Source organism: Schistocerca cancellata, chromosome 1 (assembly GCF_023864275.1).
Source record: "Schistocerca cancellata isolate TAMUIC-IGC-003103 chromosome 1, iqSchCanc2.1, whole genome shotgun sequence".
Taxonomy (NCBI): domain Eukaryota; kingdom Metazoa; phylum Arthropoda; class Insecta; order Orthoptera; family Acrididae; genus Schistocerca; species Schistocerca cancellata.
In genome coordinates this window covers 251568625-251588803 of record NC_064626.1, presented here as the reverse complement: position 1 = coordinate 251588803, position 20179 = coordinate 251568625, and the positions used below count along the sequence as shown (strand labels likewise).

Here is a 20179-nt window from a genome sequence, read left to right as displayed (position 1 = left end):
AAACAAAATAGGGTAAGACTTTTCAAATGGTAACAACTTTCAGATTTAAAAATAAATATGCCAGACTGAGTGTGCAGTACAGATTGAGGTGTTGGGTGTCAGCTTTTTTTATACCCCCATTGCTGTTAAATGATATGGAGGTTTTACATCTGTCCATCTTTTGTCTTCCACTTTCTACTTTTACCTCAACTTTGAATCTAAAAATGGGCCCTAATATTTGTTTTAACTGTATTATACTACATATAATTTTAAGAACAACAGAAAATGTGGAAATATACTTTCAGTTGCTTGTTCCACATATTGTCTCAGATTTAAAAATTACATCTATCTGGAAAAATTTGTCTAGTATTACTCCATACAGTTAAAGATTTTTCTGTGGGCAATAATGCTTTTTTCTGTTTGTGTATGCCTTGAAGACAATCTATACATTCCAAGCACTGGTATCCTAAAATATCACATAACTGATGTTTGAATGTTTATTTGCAAAGTAGATCACTTCCAGAACTCCCAGAGTAGTGTAACATGTGCTCTGCTAAAATGTTAACATGTTCTCCTTGTTCCAGCTGGCAACACATTAATGCCCACAAATTTATTCTCATGTTTTAATCGATCTTTGTTAACTATTAGTCAAACCTCACTATGGTTTTTATTTGAATGGAAGTTCATACAGTTAGTTTTCTTTATGTTTAGGGCCACTTTGTCTTTGTGAGATGAATTTTAACCATCTTTGAGACATTTATTTGATTTCTCTGTCAGCTGGCTTGGATTTTTATTTGGGATTACTTAGTACCATCGTTAGTGAATGGAATTTATCCTCCATGCATGATAGTTTGTGGGAAACATTCATGAAGAAAAAGACTTTGTATAATATGGTCCCCTGAGTGACACACACCTATTTAGGTTATGATAAATGTTTTACTAAGTTTTTTTGAAGTGAGATCTCAACAACTTGAAGCACCCTGTTTGACAAGTGTGATGGAGGAGTTTCATTAGGAAGACAATGACCGAGACTTAATGTTGTAAGGCATAAGTCTTAAAAGTGAAGCTGATATAATATTAGTTATGCTTAATGCATTTTCCTGGGCAAGCTGGTATACCTGTCCTGTTGTAACTCATTCCAGTTTCTTTCCTGATACATACTGTTGTTTCCTGCACACCTTAATGTCACAAGATAATGACTGAAGATTGTATATGTATATACATAAAGGAAATACAGTGCGTCACTTACCTGAAAGCTGATATCTGGCAGTGGTGGATAAGCATGACCCCCCCCCCCCCCCCTCAGATATGGATCACACAAACAGCATGCAATCCGAAAATGTGTGGTGTGCCTCTCTCTCTCTCTCTCTCTCTCTCTCTCTCTCTCTCTCTCTCTCTCTCTCTCTCTCTGTGTGTGTGTGTGTGTGTGTGTGTGTGTGTGTGTGTGTGTGTGTGTGTGTGTGTGTGTGTAAGTGCAAAATTAGAAAATCAAAGTTACTTAGACATTACATGGTTCAGTTTTTAGTCCTTAATAGGCATTCTTTATGAAAAGAGCAATTACAACAAAATTTTACTATGCTGAAGTCCTAAAGGGCTATCTTGTGAACTAAATAGCCTGCCAGTTCGTTAGTAATATGTTCCAGGGATTACTTTGCATTATAGATTGTAGTGATGTGCAACACATCACAAATTAATTTGGACATATGATTGCATTCTCAACATTTTTCATTTTGCATTTTTGTTGATGGTAATATCACTAAAGTTGAACATAACTCCACTAGTCAAATGGCAGTGAGAGATGTATGTATAAGCTTGCTGGCAATTTGAAGGCAGCACTGAGTGGGGTTTTAAGAGCACCAGACATCTTGGTCTAAGTGAGCTTGGTATGGGCTAGGGCAGAAACACTACAGTACATTACATGAAATCCCAATTAGTTTAAATAACACAACAGTCTGTATAGCAATACAGTATCATTTTTTTAAAATGCTGTAATGTGAATAACCCCAAATTGTGTTTTACTGTCAGTGTTGTTTTGTGGCAGTTGTGTACAAATTGTAATCATTATAGTCAATACCTTTCTTAAATTGGTTTCTTGAATTTAGTAAATGTGTGCCAGTGCTATATTTATATTCTTATTCTTTGTCATCGATGCATGGAGTTGGACATTAATACATATACAAAATTAAACAAATCTTTACTCTCTCCTGTCCAGTTAATAGCTCTCTGTAGACTAGGCAGTGATTTGAAACACACAGTTAAATTACAAGAATCTGGCTTTCATCCACCTACTCATGCCAACCCTCATCTGCAGGTTGTTTACCACACAAGCATAGGTCTCTATGGTCCCTGATTCTGTCTTATTACTTTCTCACATATTTCACAATTTTTCCACACTCATTTGCTTTTCCCCTTTGTCTTCACTTACGAGAAGCAGAACATTGCGTCACCAAAAGCTGGACATAAACATTCATGGAGAGTACACTTACCTTGTTCAGCTTTCTATCTGCTATTCAAATAAAAGTTTAAAGAGATTCAATGTCCTTTCATTTTCAGAATGTTAAAGTCACAAACTGTGATATGAAGACATGCAGTCTGACTAGTTGGCTTGGCATTTAATGAAAAAATTAAGTTTTTTACAACATTAATGCATTTTTTGTTTAGTTTAGGATGGTTGCCTGAAAGTGTGTTCTACCAGCAAAAAAATAATTTACTTCCCTTTTAGTTTATTTGAGATGGAAAATTTTTGTTTAGACTCTACATGCCAGAGGAAGCTATCATCATAAGCAATTCCTATATGCCAACCTTGGTGTAAATGGGGGCAATCTGTTCATAATTCCTGTTTAAATGTGATGCTTATATTAACATTGCAAAATATCTTCACTTAATCTTCTAAAATAAAGTTTTAATACCAATTAATAAAATAACAGTTCGTTCCTGCCAATATTACAGTTTATTATTGCCAATATATATTAAAATGCAGGAAACATTTTTCACTGTCAGCTGACAGAACAACTTCAGAAAGCAGACATAATATGACAAATTAAATAAGCTACATGTAACCTGAAGGAACAGATGTAAATAAAAAAAAGTCTTATGCAGAATATAAAATGTAGTTTACATTTTAAGAAAAGATAATTCACATTTCCCAGAAACTTGTGCAACATACACAATAAGTATCCACATTGTTGGGATATCCCAATTTAAAGAAGAACTTCTATATTTCAATAGTAAGTTTGGTCTGAGCTTTAAGAAAAAACTTATTTCAATAATCGGATTAGAAGATGACTCTGAGCACTATGGGACTTAACATCTATGGTCATCAGTCCCCTAGAACTTAGAACTAATTAAACCTAACTAACCTAAGGACATTGCATAACACCCAGTCATCACGAGGCAGAGAAAATCCCTGACGCCGCCGGGAATAATCGGGTCAGACCCGAGCTACAACAAAAAAACTTAATATATTTCAGCAGTCAGGCTAGGCCTGAGCTTTAAGAAAAAACTTAATACTACAATCATTCCCTTAATAGTTCCATTATGTTGGATCTCAGATTAAGAAAATCCTACACACTACGCTGCAGTAAATAGTCGCGCACCTTCTTCAAAAGTCTGAAGCTGACTGGGATGATTGCGTAGCTGGTGATGGAAAGGTAGCCTGAAAAGAAATTAAAATCCACATTAACATTACTGAAAACCTTTATTTCTAAATTATGGATTACTAAGTTTGTTGCACTAATACTGGGTTAATGTTGGGGAAAAATGTTAATGTAACATGGCTTTTCTTATCCATTTCTGTGTCGAAATATTCAATGATGGAATGAAACTCAAAGCGGCTCCACATTTGTGTGTATTTACATCTTTATATTGTAATTAGCTACTTAAAGTCATAATATGTATATGCCACACCTTAAAAAAACACTTAGATAACTAATAATAAAAAATATAGGCCTAGTTAATTGTTACAATTTAGATGTCATGTAATGAGAATTTTACTGTACATGCAAGACATACTGGACCAAAGAAACGAAATGCCATGATGTTAATAACCTAACATCTAAACAAGATTAGCAAACAGTTTGAACGTGAGTATATTAATATGGGTGATAATACCAGATAGTTTTTCTGCCTAGATGGTGTTATAGTCAGGACTGAGATTTTAAGCTAATGGGGAACTTGAGGCAACTGCCAATCAGGAAGTTGTGTTAACACAAGATATGAGCACTTTTACCCATCAGCAATTATTCCATAATGTACTAATGCCACTGCTTTGGAACAAGACGTGTTGGGAACTATGTTTGAACATTCACATTTGCATGAGAAAGTCACAAGCCAATGGGAATATGCAATGCTGCTTGCACAGAAGGGAACATCCTGTACACACATCAATTTTTTTTTTTCGAATGAAACAGAATGTGTAAACACTTTATGACTGATTTGCAGTGTATCATTCAGCTGGCTTGCTGTGTAATGGAATTATCCACACCAAGTTCAAGGTGTGGAGTGACTTCAGTTTTTTCAATAGCAATGAAAAATACAAATTATTCCACGTAACAGTCACATCAAATCATAATTAAGTATTTTCTTTTTCTTTAATTATACTAACAGAGCTGCCTTCAGATAAAATAAGAATTATTTTAAAAATGGTACCAGAAACTTGCATGCCATAACCTTTATCAATACTGGATGTGAGGTCAGTCTGGAGGCAGTTTTCAGTTGCAATTTCTTATTTCTTTTGTGGATTGTTTCAGTCTTTACACCACCATTAGCACACAGTATTAAATTTATGCAAGTTAGCCAATAGCACTGTATGTCCAGCAGTGCTCCCTCAAACTTAAAAATGTTAAATAAATAATAATTACTTTATTCCTTACTATGCCCTTTGGGGAAAGGAAAGTTGCTAGATAAATTTCAAAATGCCTTACATGACTTTAGAAATGTAATACTTACCATTTCAGAAATTTCTACTGTCTTTACAAATTCCTTGCTTTGCTTAGAGTGTGGTCTTTGTCTTCCCCCCGGATGACATCTGCGACCTGCCAACTTGTTTTTTCTTCTGCTTATTGCAGTGGGCTGAACGGGAATATAGTTACCACGATTTTTTCTAGATTTTCCTGTAACAAAAATTAGAATTCATACAATATTGAATTACTTGACATAACATTTATATAAAAGTATGTTTTACTTACCTTCACCAAAATTTGCCAAATAAGATGCACATGCAGATGGCGTTTTAAGCTTTCTCAATTTTTCGCACATGACTTCAAGGCCTTTCCTCATTTCCTCAGGGGATTTATTTGAAAAATCTATGAGACGAGCTTTTATCTCATCGATTAAATCATTATTTCTTTTGTCTGGAACTGTCTCCATGCGAAGTGTCTCTGGCATCTCTTCTTGGCTTTCACAGAGCAAACCTGTGTCCATTTGCTCCAAACGTTCCGAAGAACTTGAAGCCCCTGCATTCTGAGAGCAATACAGAGGCTCTAGCCACCCTTCAGGAGGCTCCTCATTTGTAGCAATAAAATAATACAGTCTACGTGTACTGTCACTATCAGTCACCTCCCTGTAGTTTCCTGATGGTAAAACAGTACTGCCCCAGTCTATATGTTTGCAGATCTTCCCTGTATTGCCTTGGCAACAAGTGCAAACAAGAACAGCCATATTAACAATGTAATAATGATTCTGCCTTTCTTCACTGGGAACGAGCAGAACATCCTCATTGATTTGTCTGATTTTTGCTAGAATCTCCTGTGAAGGAGCCTTTATATGCCTACAGAAAGACTTAGGACTTGCTCCATTAGCAGCATCAAGAAGTCTCCTCTGAAAATACAAATTCACCTTTGTGAGAAAAAAGTCCACCATCTGAACCACATTGAAGGCACACACCCTCTCAAAAATCCTGTCCTTTAAAATTCTCATAAAGGCCTCACTTATATTATTTGTGTTGTGCCCTTCTATAAGCATACCTCGCCGATGTGAAAGGGTCCACAGTTCTCTCCTATCCCAATACCCTTCCAAGTATTTCAATAAATTTTGATGATTTTCACCGATGTTCGCTCTTGTTACATTATAGTTTACCACTGCTTCATTTTTTGTTTGCGCAAACATTATTTTTTTGAAATTCTGGAAGAACTCGCACTGTTTTTGCTGTGGTATAGCATTTTTTGTTTTGAGAAGCCAGCGCCACACTGCCTGCAGGACATGGAATATACACAACAAAGTTTTTGTGTTTGGGAAGCACCTTCTAATTGCATTTTGTTCTGACTGGCTGTCGTCAGTCAGAAATACACTTGGGCCATTGATGTTTCCCCCAAAAATATTTTCCCCCACTATCTCTTTCAGCAACTCTAGTCCCATTTCTATAACTCCGCAGCTTTCTGAAGACATAATCAGAACTCCTAGTGGTAAACCTCCACACTCACTGTGAGTAAGTAAAACGAACACTCTGCTGCTATCATGATCCAGAGAACCAGTGGAATCCATAAATACAAGTTTGGAAGCAGCTTTTACGTGAGTATGGACTTTTTGCATCAGTGGTGAGCAAATGCTGAAAAACAATTATACAAATATTAATAGTAGCTAAATGTATATGCATAAAGTTTTCATCAGACTACAAATTTGTAAATATACTCTTACCATACTATATAATCATCATCTTTCTGAATCATCTTGGCACACACAGCTCCAACTTCGCTGTTGTATTCCTCTAACCTCTGTTGTAACAGCTGCTTTCCTTCTTTGTTGAAGTCTGTTGGCCCATACTTTTTCTTAAAAACTTTGTTGAACAAATAGTGGCAAAAGTTGTAATCAGGACACCTGCTTCTGTCTGCAAGGACTAAAGGGTAATCTGGACAATTCAGCTGAATTTCAACCTTTATTGACTCAAGAGCAGTGGCTGGTGAATGACCTCTTTCAAACAGGGATATTAATTTTTCTTTGACCTCACTTGATGGTTGCCTAAATCTTAAAGCAGCAGCACTCTCAACACTGTGGTTATGACCCAACACCAAGTTAACCTCACACGGCATTTCCTTGTAGAGCACTGCTTTCTCTACAGACTTACCTCTGTATCTATTATGCACAGTGTGAATTGTCACTGTCATTTTTGATGGACAGTTAGTGTTTTTTGTTGCCCTTTGCACTGAACCATGAACTTTTATACTGTGAGTATTGTGGTGACAGACCAGCCTTTGTTTGAAAACAACATATTTTCCTGATGCAGGTTCAGTGCACCTTATTGTATAAGTGGTTTTTGTTATGTTTTCAAACTGTGCCAACCACTGTCCAAACTCCTCCCTTGTTTTAACATCAACAAGGATGTTTAAAGATTTAATTTCTTGCACATTACAATCATTTCTGTGCAGCTCCAACACACGTGTTTTCCACTGTGGGAGAATTTCCTGTTAAGAGAGAAGAGCATGTATTACTATCACTTCTGTACTTGGCTTCATTTAAATTATTTCAGAATTTTCCTCCCTACAGTAACATACATTTGATATAAGAAGTGCAGCAGGTATGTAGACACATGGTAGACCAGACCACAATTTCATAAAAACCACCAATAAGTACACATTTTACCTTGGGTAGGGAGGGGTAAAAACAAAATAATATTTAAACTTTCGAAAATTTGGGTGAAAAGCTTTTGTACTCATCAGAACATGGTTAAAAATGTTTCATATTCACACAAACATTTCACTGAAAAAAGAAAAAATACTTGAGAGGGGCACAAAAAAAGACCTAGAGACTAAATTGAAGAAAGTACCTACACAGGTGACAGGACAATAAAAGTATGAGGCAAGATAAAAAGAATTCATATAATGGTCTGTTAGACATATCTATGTCAAACAAATTAATTTAGTATAAGTTTTGAGGAAAAGGGTAGATTTTTATATAGAGGAAATATTAACTATGTCCATTAATGTTATAAACAGTATGAGGAAAAGGGTAGATTTTTATACAGAGGAAATATTAACTATGTCCATTAATGTTACAAACAGTATTTAAACTAATAGTTTTGGCCTAAACAAATTTTTCTAGACATTTCAGTCTGATAGTTCCAATTCCAAATCTTAAGGGAAATGTTTTTAAGGGAAAGACAAATGGACATATTGGTGTGCTCCTATAGATAATTTAAAATTTCTGAAGTTTCTGGGTGATTAGAGCTGGGTGTTTGGTAAAATCTAGAAACCAATCCTTACTGGCAAAACTTTTCGCTGGTAAATATGCTTTCTGTAGTACCTGAACAAACTCAGCCAAGCAAGTATATTCAGATCTTTGTGTATTCAGAACTTTTTAGTATTACTCTCAGATACCAGTGGTATGTTTAAATTGCAGTTGAGTAACAGCTTTTATTTACACCTGGCATTAATTTTAAACTACCACAGCATACTCTGTGTCTTTCTCTTAAAGGTTGCAGTTTAATGTAATTTCTAGGCATTCAACATTACTGACAGTCTAATGATTTCCAAATTGAAATACAGAGAGTAAAAGTTACTAATTTTTTTTAAAAAAGCAAACACTATTTGTAATTAATCTGAACTTAGGACGCAGTCAGCTGCTCAAGATATGATTGCCTTCTGTTCACTCCACTTTTCCTCCACCTTTCCAATCAATGGAAAAAACAACTCACAGTTTAGTATACAAATGTGTTTTATAATTCCAGTACACAATGTTAATAAGTTTTAGCTGATTCTGAAACTTCTTACACATATACATGTTTCACATATATGTGAAACATAAAGAAAAAATGGCCTACGAAAAAAGCCTTCTTTTAAAGGATCATTAAAAGTCTGTGGGTAACAAGAAACATAAAAACCAAATTCGTACAGAAACATGTATTAAATGGTAATTTTCCAGTACCGAGAAATGAAAATCTGTCAAAATAGGTATACCGCTGTTTTATATTACGATTTGCGCGCGCTGTTTCATACAGTTATTAAATCTCCTGCTTAATATCACGCCATTTAAATTACTGGAGTCCACAACAAGATTTTTAAATGATGACTTCTGGGAAATACAGAAGCGTCCGATCCTACCCGTCGGCTTTGACCCATGACGTCACAAATATGGCGGAAACGACCATAAACGACAATTCCAATATGGCGGATATAAAAACATCGCATACGTATCATAAACACGAAAATACATAGAAAAACAACACACACACAGGTTTCACAAAAAGCCTAATGACTAACGGGACAAGCGTGGGAAATTGGGGGTTTTTGGGTGGGGAGAAACTAAATATACACAAATTTAGCCACCGACCGCCATACAAAACCACGCAAAACGACGAAAAAATCGACATCACAAAACTCACCAAATACCACAAAACACATTCTTATCCGGAATCAGACACTTCCCTTGACCTATATAGATCTACAGTAGCTCCTGATCCCATAAATTGGGATCGAACACTTCCCTTGACGTATATAGCTCAACAGCATCTCCCGATCCCATCCCCCAATACAAAAATCAAAATACACCGCAAAACATTGCGAAAAAACACTTCCCTTCACCTACATATATCTACAGCAGCTCCCGATCCCATAAATTGGGATCGAACACTTCCCTTGACCTATATAGCTCAACAGCAACTCCCGATCCCATCTCCCATTACAAAAATCAACATACTCCACCAAACATTGAGATTGAACACTTCCCTCCAACTATATAGCTCAACAGCAGCTACCAATCCCATAACTTAGGATCGACCACTACCCATGACCTATGAACTCAAACACATCTCCCAATACAAATACCAATACCAACCTTCACAGCCACAAATCTCAATGAAACACTTCCCTATACCCAATACACAACACATACGCCAAAAACAAAAAAAGGGAACTTACCACAAAAAACCACAACCGAATACACTTAATAACAAACTCACCCGACGTACAGCAATCATCATTACATTAACCATCACACAAAACCGTTAACTCACTAATACAAATTCTGCTTCAAAATCACGCACGCAGCACTCACCACTGAGCAACAGCAAACTGACCCCAACACACCAAACAAACGAAAACCATGAACACACCACCAGAGGGCACAACAAACAACACGACATCTACAAACACGCCAAAATCACAAACCAAACTCCGCGCCGTAATGACGTCACACACCACAACACGCTTACGTCACGAGTCAAAGCCGACGCGTGAGATCGGATGTTTCTGTTGACCCGATTTCTGATCAGGTAAACAAGTTGGCTGTACCTTCACCTTATTTCCTTCCATAATTTACTCTAATAATAGCTATTTTTACCCGATCGTGCTTATTTTATTTTTACCCTACCAATACCCTATCTTTCATGTCTTATTTGATCCCCGTAATTCTATAATCTTAAGTAGCCAACATTACCAAGTTGCCAATAACTGTCAAGTGAGCAGTCTGGATTAATAGCTTCAAAAAGCAAGCAGAGAATACGCCCACTTGAGAAATAGTACTAACTATTTCACTCTGCCTTTCGTTCGCCGACTGCATTATCATTGAAAGCAATGAATTTCAACGCTTAAAAAAAACATTAAGTGCAGAAAATTCATACTAAATATGGTACTTACAAATACTTCAGCCTTTCGCTCGTCCGCAACACTATCTTCGAACGAAATCATTTCGAAAATACAGTACGGAGGACACGTTGACGCAGGAAACGCATACACATACAAACACAATAGTGAGTAATGAGTTGTGGATAACACAAAATTTCGCGCGCGCGCGCCTGATGCACAGCACTTTTTCATTGGTAGTCGTCTGGTGGCTCCTTATTGGTCGCTAGCTACAGCGCTCAGACACTGTGGAGGGGAGATGGCTAGACCCCGGGTCAAGTCAGTACTCGCATACAACCCGTCGGCTTTGAACAATGACGTCACAAGTCGCCAGAGAGCATGTATTACAGAGATGAAAGAGCTGAGGAGAATGTTGAGAAACAAAGGAATGCGAGAGAGATAAACAATGATCTTGTCAGAAGCATAAGTGTTTTTTGACTTTTTTAAAAAAAAAATCTCACGAGATAGAATAAACTGATCCTACTTTATTAAGCAATATCTTGTCAAAAGCCGAGAAGCGATTCTTCTTAATGTTCTAGCTCCCTTCAGTACGTAATAAGTGTTTTTTGACATAAAAAAAAAAATCTCACGAGATAGAATAAACTGATCCTACTTTCTTAAGCAGCTCCCTTCAGTACCTAATAAGTGTTTTTTGGCTTTAAAAAAAAAATCTCATGAGATAGAATAAACTGATGCTACTTTATTAAGCAATATCTTGTCAAAAGCCGAGAAGCGATTCTTCTTAGTGTTCCAGCTCCCTTCAGTACGTAATAAGAGTTTTTTCGCTTTTTTAAAAAAAAATCTCACGAAATAGAATAAACTGATGCTACTTCATTAAGCAATCAGTAAAGAAACGAAACTGTTATGTTTTAGTTTCGTTTCTTTACTGATTGCTTAATGAAGTAGGATCAGTTTATTCTATCTCGTGAGATTTTTTTTTTTTTTTAAAGCGAAAAAACTCTTATTAGGTACTGACGCATGTGTATATTCTAATGGGTGCGCGAGTTCCGACTCCTGGGGAGGTGGGTGGGTGTTATGCATGGCTAATCTATTCCATTTGCGGTTTACCATTTTCGCTTTTGCTGTTACGTTTCAGTTTCGTTTTTTTTTATTGGTTGCTTAATAAAGTAGGATCAGTTCATTCTATCTCGTGAGATTTTTTTTTTTAAAAAGCCAAAAAACTCTTATCAGCTACTGTGGCTTGGACACTAATAGTATCCCATTCGTTACTTCGCAACACGGAAATACACATATCGGTACGAAAAATATTAAGTACCGGCCGAATAAAAAACAAATAATTAAGTTAATTAAGTCACACGTTTAATGATGCACCCAATATCAAGCGATCGCTTTTAGATTTACATTCAATTATTTTAATGATAGTGCTTATTAGAACACAGAACTGCTTTATTATCTATGCCTCGAAGTGAAGACATTACGATCTATGACTAAGGAATGACGTCATTGTTCAAAGCCGACGGGTTGTATCCCCTGCTGCACTAGACCCCAATATTGTTATGTAGCATTTTCAATCAGGTTTACATCTACACATCACTGCAAAAAGCTAGGCACGCCACATTATATGCCCTCCCCCAAAAATATGTTATTAATAACAACTAATACCCAATCACTTCACAACTGCCGTTTTGGGTGGGAGCACTGTGAGCTGTTTCCGTACTCTGCCATTCGTTGTTCTGAAGGACGCGTCAGTGGTCTAGTTGCACTCAATAAAAATGGAATATGGTTCATGAACTGTACTTGGTGTATGGCAGCGGATAAAACAAACTTTAAACTAGATTGTGTTAACACATTTCTTCTGTCGAAAGAAAACAGAAACGAACACAAGGAAAATAACTTTTCTTTTATGGCCTAAAAATTCAGCAGAGCATGTTGGAGACAACGGACTTTTGTTATATGTTCACTTTTAATATGTTCTTTTACACGATACCGTTGAGAATGAAAACAAAAAGTTGTGTTAAATCTAAAAATTGAAGTGAACATGTCATACATTAAAATTAATACGACTTTTACAGAGATGCATTCAAAATTAAAATTAAACTGTCGTTTTACGATCTAATGACTTGAATGTGCAGCAAATAAATAGGAAAAAAAACCACGTTCGGTATTAATACGCGAAGTTATAGGAAAGCGTAATTAATGAAAATGAAATAGAGATTTCGGTGCACGAACTAATAACTAAATACAAACGAACAAACACAGAACTGGATTTGCCATTAGTGTCGAAAAATTAAATTTGTTTTGTAATCTAATAGTTAACGTGTAAAGCATTAGGGTCTGTGTAGCTGTTGTTGTCAGTGTTGTGGTCTTCAGTCCTGAGACTGGTGTGCTGCAGCTCTATGCTACTCTAACCTGTGCAAGGTTCTTCATCTCCCAGTACTTACTGCAAAATACATTCTTCTGAATCTGCTTAGTGTATTAATCTCTTGGTCTCCCTCTATGATTTTTACCCTTCACGCTGACCTCCAATGCTAAATTTGTGATCCCTTGATGCCTCAGAAATTGTCCTACCAACCAGTCCCTTCTTTTTGTCAAGTTGTGCCACAAACTCCTCTTTTCCCCAATACTATTCAATACCTCCTCATTAGTTATGTGATCTACCCATCTAATCTTCAGCATTCTTCTGTAGCACCACATTTCGAAAGCTTCTATTCTCTTCTTGTCCAAACTATTTATCGTCCATGTTGCACTTCCATGCATGGCTACACTCCATACAAATACTTTCAGAAACGACTTCCTGACACTTAAATCTATACTCGATAACGCTTTCCTTGCCATTGACAGTCTACATTTTATATCCTCTCTACTTCGACCATCATGAGTTATTTTGCTCCCCAGATAGCAAAACTCCTTTACTACTTTAAGTGTCTCATTTCCTAATCTAATTCCCTCAGCATCACCCGACTTAATTCGACTACATTCCATTATCCTCGTGTTGCTTTTGTTGATGTTCATCTTATATCCTCCTTTCAAGACACTGTCAATTCCGTTCAACTGCTCTTCTAAGTCCGTTGCTGTCCTTGACAGAATTACAATGTCATCGGCGAACCTCAAAGTTTTTATTTCTCTTCCATGGATTTCAATACATACTCTAAACTTTTCTTTTGTTTCCTTTACTGATTTCTCAATATACAGATTGAATAACATCAGGGATAGGCTACAACCCTCTCTCACTCCCTTCCCAACCACTGCTTCCCTTTCATGCCCCTCGACTCTTATAACTGCCATCTTGTTTCTGTACAAATTGCAAATAGCCTTTCGCTCCCTGTATTTTACCCCTACACATTTAGAATTTGAAAGAGAGTATTCCAGTCAACATTGTCAAAAGCTTTCTCTAAGTCTACAAATGCTAGAAACGTAGGTTTGCCTTTCCTTAATCTTTCTTCTAAGATAAGTCGTAAGGTCAGTATTGCCTCATGTGTTCCACCATTTCTACGGAATCCAAACTGATCTTCCCTGAGGTCGGCTTCTACCAGTTTTTCCATTTGTCAGTAAAGAATTCGCGCTAGTACTTTGCAGATGTGACTTATTAAACTGATAGTTCGATAATCTTCACATCTGTCAACACCTGCTTTCTTTAGCTACATGCTGCATAATAAGTGTACAGAATAGCTTTAACCCATGTAAGGACTGAACAGTTTTGTACTGCAGCTACTGCTCTCACCATAGCTCTTTCTAACAGTAGTAGCAAATCTTTTACGTATGTATCGACTGAACTGAAAAACATTATTTATTAACACATTTTCATCTGAGCGTTCTCTCCGATAACGTATATTTCCGCGATAACTATAGATTTCAGCAGATGCCAAGAATATGCATCAGTTGTAACATACAACAGTATCAGTATGACTTGACTGTACACCACCGAGTGGCCTGGGTCATTCGGGTATTGTTTAGCATTGTCGGACGCCTTCGGTCTCATTTGCATGTAAACGAGGTTTAGTTCCGTGTTCTGACATTGGCATTTGTAAAATAAACAGGTAATACGAAGTTTGTGAATCCAATGAAAGTTATAATAAAAATGACATTATAATATTACATTTTTAAAACTAATATGAATAAATAAAGAAAATCGCCAGTCAGCAAAGTTTGCATCTGGCTATGACAGCAGAAAACTCGTTGATCATATTTTCATAGTTCACACGGTCATCAGTCAGGAGGTCAGCTTCAATGAGAAGAATGGACAAGGCGTTCGATCTTTCCTCAGATAACTTAGAATATAGGTACGATTTCAGTCTTTTAAGAGCCGAAAAGGAGCGTTCTGCCCAACAATTTGTAAGTGCCATACAGAGAAATATTCTAAGAGCAATGTCAACATTCGGAAAAATTTACTCATTTCAACTGGTATATGACTATATCAGAAGATTTCAGAAGTTCCACAAAATGTACATGTTAGTAGTGGGACTACCTTCATTCTGCACCACTCTGCACTGTTGCCAAATTTATTCAAGATGGCGGCGATGACGTCATCCAAGATGGCGGTGTGTAGACTTTGCAACAGCGCATGACATCATTCAAGATGGCGAATTTTGGCGGAAAAATAGGTCAATTAGGCCACAGTCTAACATAACAGTAGCGATACTTCGCATCGATTTTGCTGCCAACCACGACAGCAGCGTCCCAAGTGGCCAGTAAGTGAAAACTGTGAGTTTGGCACGATTGTAAAAGTGGATAGTGGTTGTTTATTTTAATTTCTACAATGGTTTTTACAGGTGGGAGCGTTTGTAGCGCAATAAATTGCAGCAACAACAAGAAGAAGACACCACAGCTGTCTTGTTTTGGGTTTCCTAAGGATCCTGAGAGGTATATATCACCACGTCCCTAACTGTATCGTCAGGATTCAGTTGCAAACTACATGTGTATTAATGATTAGTATTTCGTTTTAGGAGCAGAAAATGGCTAGTTAATAGCAGACGAGAAGACCTTATGAAAAAAGATACAGTTTACCTGTGTAATAATATTAGGTTTTGTTCGCTACATTTCGAACAAAACCATTTCATGAACGCAGTTAATAATAAACTCGCATGGAATGTAGACCCATCCTGTTTGACACCCTAAATAAGCCACCTCAACTGACGAAGAAGAGGAAACTGCACCAAAGATTCGATCATCCATCTAAAGCTGTAAAACAGTCTTATGACACAGAAGCAGACAGTTCAACTCTCCATGAATCAGTGCCAGATTTGTGTGAATCGTCAACACAGACCTGCTTTGATGATGATGTTGTTGGATTAAGTGCAGTTATTCGTGTCTTACAAAAGTGTGTGAAGTGTCAGAATGTGCAGATCGCTAGACTTGAAGCAAAACTGTTACGGGACTAGGAAAGTGCTTACAGACAGCAACAGCAACTATAAGAAGGATCAAGTGAACAAGGACAAACGAATATGTTGATGACTGTAGGTATGTATTTAATTAATTTCTGTTTTTAATTAATTTCCGTTGCTTCCTTCGTGTGATGACATTATTTTGTTAGCACCTTGTTCACTGACAGATTTTTTGAAAATTATTCAAATATTTGGTTTTACGTGATATGTAATGTAATCAGCTCATTATAATGTTTTCTACATATTTCTCCCACTATTAGACAGTTGCTTGTCCCACTTAGAATAATATGAAAATGAAGGTCATACCTGTGGCAACAGGTGACAATGACAAACACAGTAGGCCTACATAACGATAAATGAGCTGTCGATTTCTTTTGCATGTAGAGGTACATGTCTGTGCTTCTTATGTGTGAATCTGTGTGTTTATATTCTTTTGATATCAATGTGGTAAACTGCAATTCTATCCAGCGTCTCAAGTGTTTTGTTCATGAATGTGTTGTAGCTTGCCACTCGATTCATGGTTTTTGTCCATACTTGCGCTTATTTTAGAATCATTTTTAGAAACATACATGCCTTCTGACACTACATAAACCCTTGGAGGCAAGAAAATAACTCAAATATTTCGTAAATTACGTAGGAAATGGATATAAAACGAACATTACGCTTATGTCGCGTATGATGTTCACCTTACTCGCCACTTGGATCGCTAGTGTCGCTCCATCTGTAAACGGTAACAACTTATACAGCAGTGAGTGCCATGACTGTTATGTTAGATTGTGATTAGGCTCTGTCCACTAACCTAACCCCCAGAAAAATGGCGGGAAGTTTGAATTTTGGCGGGAAAATAGGTCAATTGGGCTAAGTCCACTAACCTAATGCTCCAGAAAAAATTGGCGCCAAATTCAAATTCCAACAGGATAATGGCTGCTGAAATGTACTTGTCTTTATTATTATTCATTGTCATTTATTACCATTTAATATCATTTATTATCATTCATTATCATTCATTACCATTTATTATTATTATTTATTATTATTATTATTATTATTATTTATTATTATTGTTGTTCTACTTCCACTAGAAATTTCGCGCCAATTCAAATTCCAACACGTTAATGGCTGCAAAAGCGCACTTGTCTTTATTATTGTTCAGTATTATTGATTATCATTTATTATCATTCATTATCATTTATTATTATTATTTATTATTATTGGCCTACCTCCACTAGAACATTGCGCCAAATTCAAATTCCAACACTATAATGTCTCGAAAATTGTACTTCTATTTATTATTATTATCATTTATTATTTATTCAATATGTCCAATTGCGGCACGGAGAAAGCCATTTGTGTTACATCCATACCAAAAATCTAACAGAAGTTAAAATTCCAACACCATAATCGATCACATGTACGAAATAGTCCACATCCCTGATCTTTGACTGTCACTTATATTTTTTCACTGCTAACCTATAAAAATCGCGCCAAATAATAAACTGCACTTGTACTAACGTAATTCACATCCTCTGACTTAGCAAGGTAAAAGGACTGAAGTCTTTATTTCAAACAGTACCGTCATCACTTTTTCTCCAACAGACTTAGTACACATCTTCGAGATGGCGACACCCGGTGCGCTCGCCACTAGGTCCAGACTCCAACTGATTTAGTTCAGATCTTCGCCAGGAGAGGAGACTACCCCTGGTATCACCGGTCAGTGGCAGCCTGCACGCACGCCACTGGTCCAGCGCCCGCTTGGACCACATGGGTCCAGTGGTGTAAACATGTCTTACCCGTTCGAACCTGCTAATTCTGACGTCACAATGGTAGGGTGTCCATTCACCACATGTATTCGTCCCTCCCACACTTTTCGTGCCAAAATTGTTTGCCTGGGAGTGGAATCTTCCCACACATCACGCAATGGTCAGCCGTTCGGTCCAGTACGTGGTGGGCAAAGAACGCCCTGCCACACTTTTGGCGAGAAAGTTGTTTTTCTGGAGGGTGGAATCTGCCCTGACATCACACAACCGCCGGTCCACCACATGGCATGCTCGACAAAGAACGATCTCGACAAGTTAACTGACTCAAGATGGTCTGCTCTCTCTCACCCTTGCGATTGTGCGTTATAACCGGACACGCGTCAACTTTCAATTTCATATAGCTATGAAAAGGTGTTCAACTACCTACTTTCAACTACTTTGCAAGGACCAGACCGTCACCTCTCCCTAGGAACCCTTGCCGAGTTTGAATTCTGTCAGTACTCATAAAAAATGCACAGAATTTATGTCCATATAGCCAAACAACTCCTATATTGTCAAAATAATAGTCCATGTAAAAGACTCTCCTTGCTAATCATCAACTGTCGAAATCATACACCAGCCTTTATTTAAACAATTAGAGCCAACATCACCACCAAGTGTATTCTCCACTGAGTCCATAGCCCAACTGACTTAGTTCATATCGATGCCACTAGAGGATGCTGTAGTGACGCAAGTACCATAATCTAAGATGGCGCCACCTAGTGTGTTCACCACAAGCTCCAGACACCAACTGTCTTAGTACATTTCTCGCCGACAGAGGACGCCACAGTGACACCAGCTGATGACGGAAGTACAGTTATCCATGATGGTGGTAAAAAGTGTGTTTTACACAAGGTCTACGACGCTGTCGTCCATTTCGTCACGTAAATCAAGATCGTAAGGGAAGACGACTCAGCCTGCTCTGGGCTGCTGGGGGAAGTAAAGCACGAGTTCACGCTATTTAGTTTCAAACATTTTCTTTAACGATCGAATATATCCATCACACTGATACAAAACATCCACCCTAATGTGCTTGGCATCACAATATGCAGTCTGCAGACACACAAACTCATAATTTCAATACACAATAGCAAACTGCTTCTGAATAATGCAGTATACATATCTGCAAACACGCTCAGTACTCGTGAACTGTCCAAATAACGCAGAGCACAGCCTGCAAGACGCTCGCAAAATAACGCAACAGACGCGCACAAGCACCCACCATCCGATCCTCTCCCCCACTCCCCCACAAAGTCACATGCCTGACAGCCCTCAAACCCCGCATGGGTCCCTGCTCGGCTTCCGCAAACGTGAGGTGGCGACAGCCACATTCATACTCCACCCCGTGAAATCCCTGTCCACAACGCTGCCAAACTCTTCTAGTTTCCTTATGTTGCAAGTGTGTATTTAGTACGTACGTTTGTTCGACCCAGGGAGCAGTAGCAGCAGCAGTTTGAGGGGTGAATTCAGTGAGGGGCGAAGTATGCCGTAAGGGCTGCATGCTGTGCTATTCTGGGAAGCATTGCGAAATCTCTCTCTCTCTCTCTCTCTCTCTCTCTCTCTCTATCTATTTCTCTATCTATCTCCCTCTCTCTGTCACTGTTTCTTTCTTTCTGCACTGGACCCCCAACTCTATGTGAGTTTTATATTGGATGAAGTTATTTGAGCTCCTGCAGCATATCGACGACTGGATCTCGGGCTTATAGATTTGATTGGACGTGGTTCTGTAGTACTTGTATGTAGATTGGAGACGCACCACAATGCGCGCATTTCCGCCGAATGGTCAAAACACGGTCCTGTCGCAGTAACCCAGTTCGCTCTGTTTCTAGACGGGCTGCAGAAGGTGGTGGATATGACTTTATCTTACTTCTGCTCAGTCCCGACTTAAAATGGTATGATCAATGCGCAAATGTATAAATGGGAGCAGTTGCAAGATGTGGAGGGACTGACTAAGACCATGTTGGATTTTTACTGTAGCAGATAGGTTCGAGAAAGGTGGCTCGTTTCGAGTTATGAATCATTTGTGGCTGTAATCCTTCTCAATGAGTCATCGCCTTTAGCTCAGTGGATATATAACGCAACATCTGACATAGTATCGAGACAGAATACGTTACACATACTGGATAAATATCTAGTGGCGTGAGGGAGTTGCCAATACCGGTCACATATTGCATTCCTTAGCCAAATGACTTTCAAAATTCATTGGGCGGATGTGTGATATGTCCACATTTGAGGATCAGGTTTATAAAGTATATTTGTTTGTGTAAATGAAATGTCTATGTGCTGTTGTAGGGGAGAGGGGGATTTGACCTAAGGTACTGTGATAGCGAAGGTAAGAGTATGTCTAGTGCTAAGGAAGGTACAGGTATTTTCAGAGCCACATCGTTAAACAGAGTGTACTTCCAATGCTTCGCTCATTGCCGAATACTGTTTAGATGAGACCTAGATCGTAAGATTTAATTGTAAGTATAATGATAGAAGAAATATGTGAGGCGTTTTCCAGAATGTGTTC

General features: G+C 37.8%; 2 protein-coding genes across 2 annotated transcripts in view; both read right to left on the bottom strand.

Annotated features, from left to right (window-relative positions):
• Window positions 1–3552: 3552 nt before the first annotated feature.
• Window positions 3553–5683, bottom strand: LOC126158955 (uncharacterized). The gene is made up of 3 exons (XM_049916481.1): window positions 5166–5683; window positions 4927–5090; window positions 3553–3634 (listed from the first exon to the last, which is right to left on the bottom strand). The coding sequence occupies exons 1-3, from the start codon at window positions 5635–5637 to the stop codon at window positions 3581–3583; spliced, it is 690 nt and encodes a 229-aa protein (XP_049772438.1). The 5' UTR covers window positions 5638–5683; the 3' UTR covers window positions 3553–3580.
• A 9-nt stretch (window positions 5684–5692) lies between these two features.
• LOC126167655 (uncharacterized) overlaps window positions 5693–20179 on the bottom strand; it is a 48705-nt gene continuing 34218 nt past the window's right edge. The window contains exons 4-6 of the mRNA XM_049920496.1: window positions 6613–7376; window positions 5766–6523; window positions 5693–5724 (exon numbers count right to left, since the gene is read on the bottom strand). Coding sequence (XP_049776453.1) covers window positions 5693–5724; window positions 5766–6523; window positions 6613–7376 — 1554 coding nt within the window. The remainder of the gene's footprint in view (window positions 5725–5765; window positions 6524–6612; window positions 7377–20179) is intronic.

Excerpts from the sequence above, each read along its gene's own strand:
- LOC126158955 (XM_049916481.1), bottom strand. The coding sequence starts at position 5,637 with ATGGCTGTTCTTGTTTGCACTTGTTGCCAAGGCAATACAGGGAAGATC. Across the intron at positions 5,091-5,165 it reads TTTGGCAAATTTTGGTGAAG|GAAAATCTAGAAAAAATCGT; the intron begins GTAAGTAAAACA and ends TTTTTGTTACAG. Across the intron at positions 3,635-4,926 it reads CAGTAGAAATTTCTGAAATG|GCTACCTTTCCATCACCAGC; the intron begins GTAAGTATTACA and ends ATTTCTTTTCAG.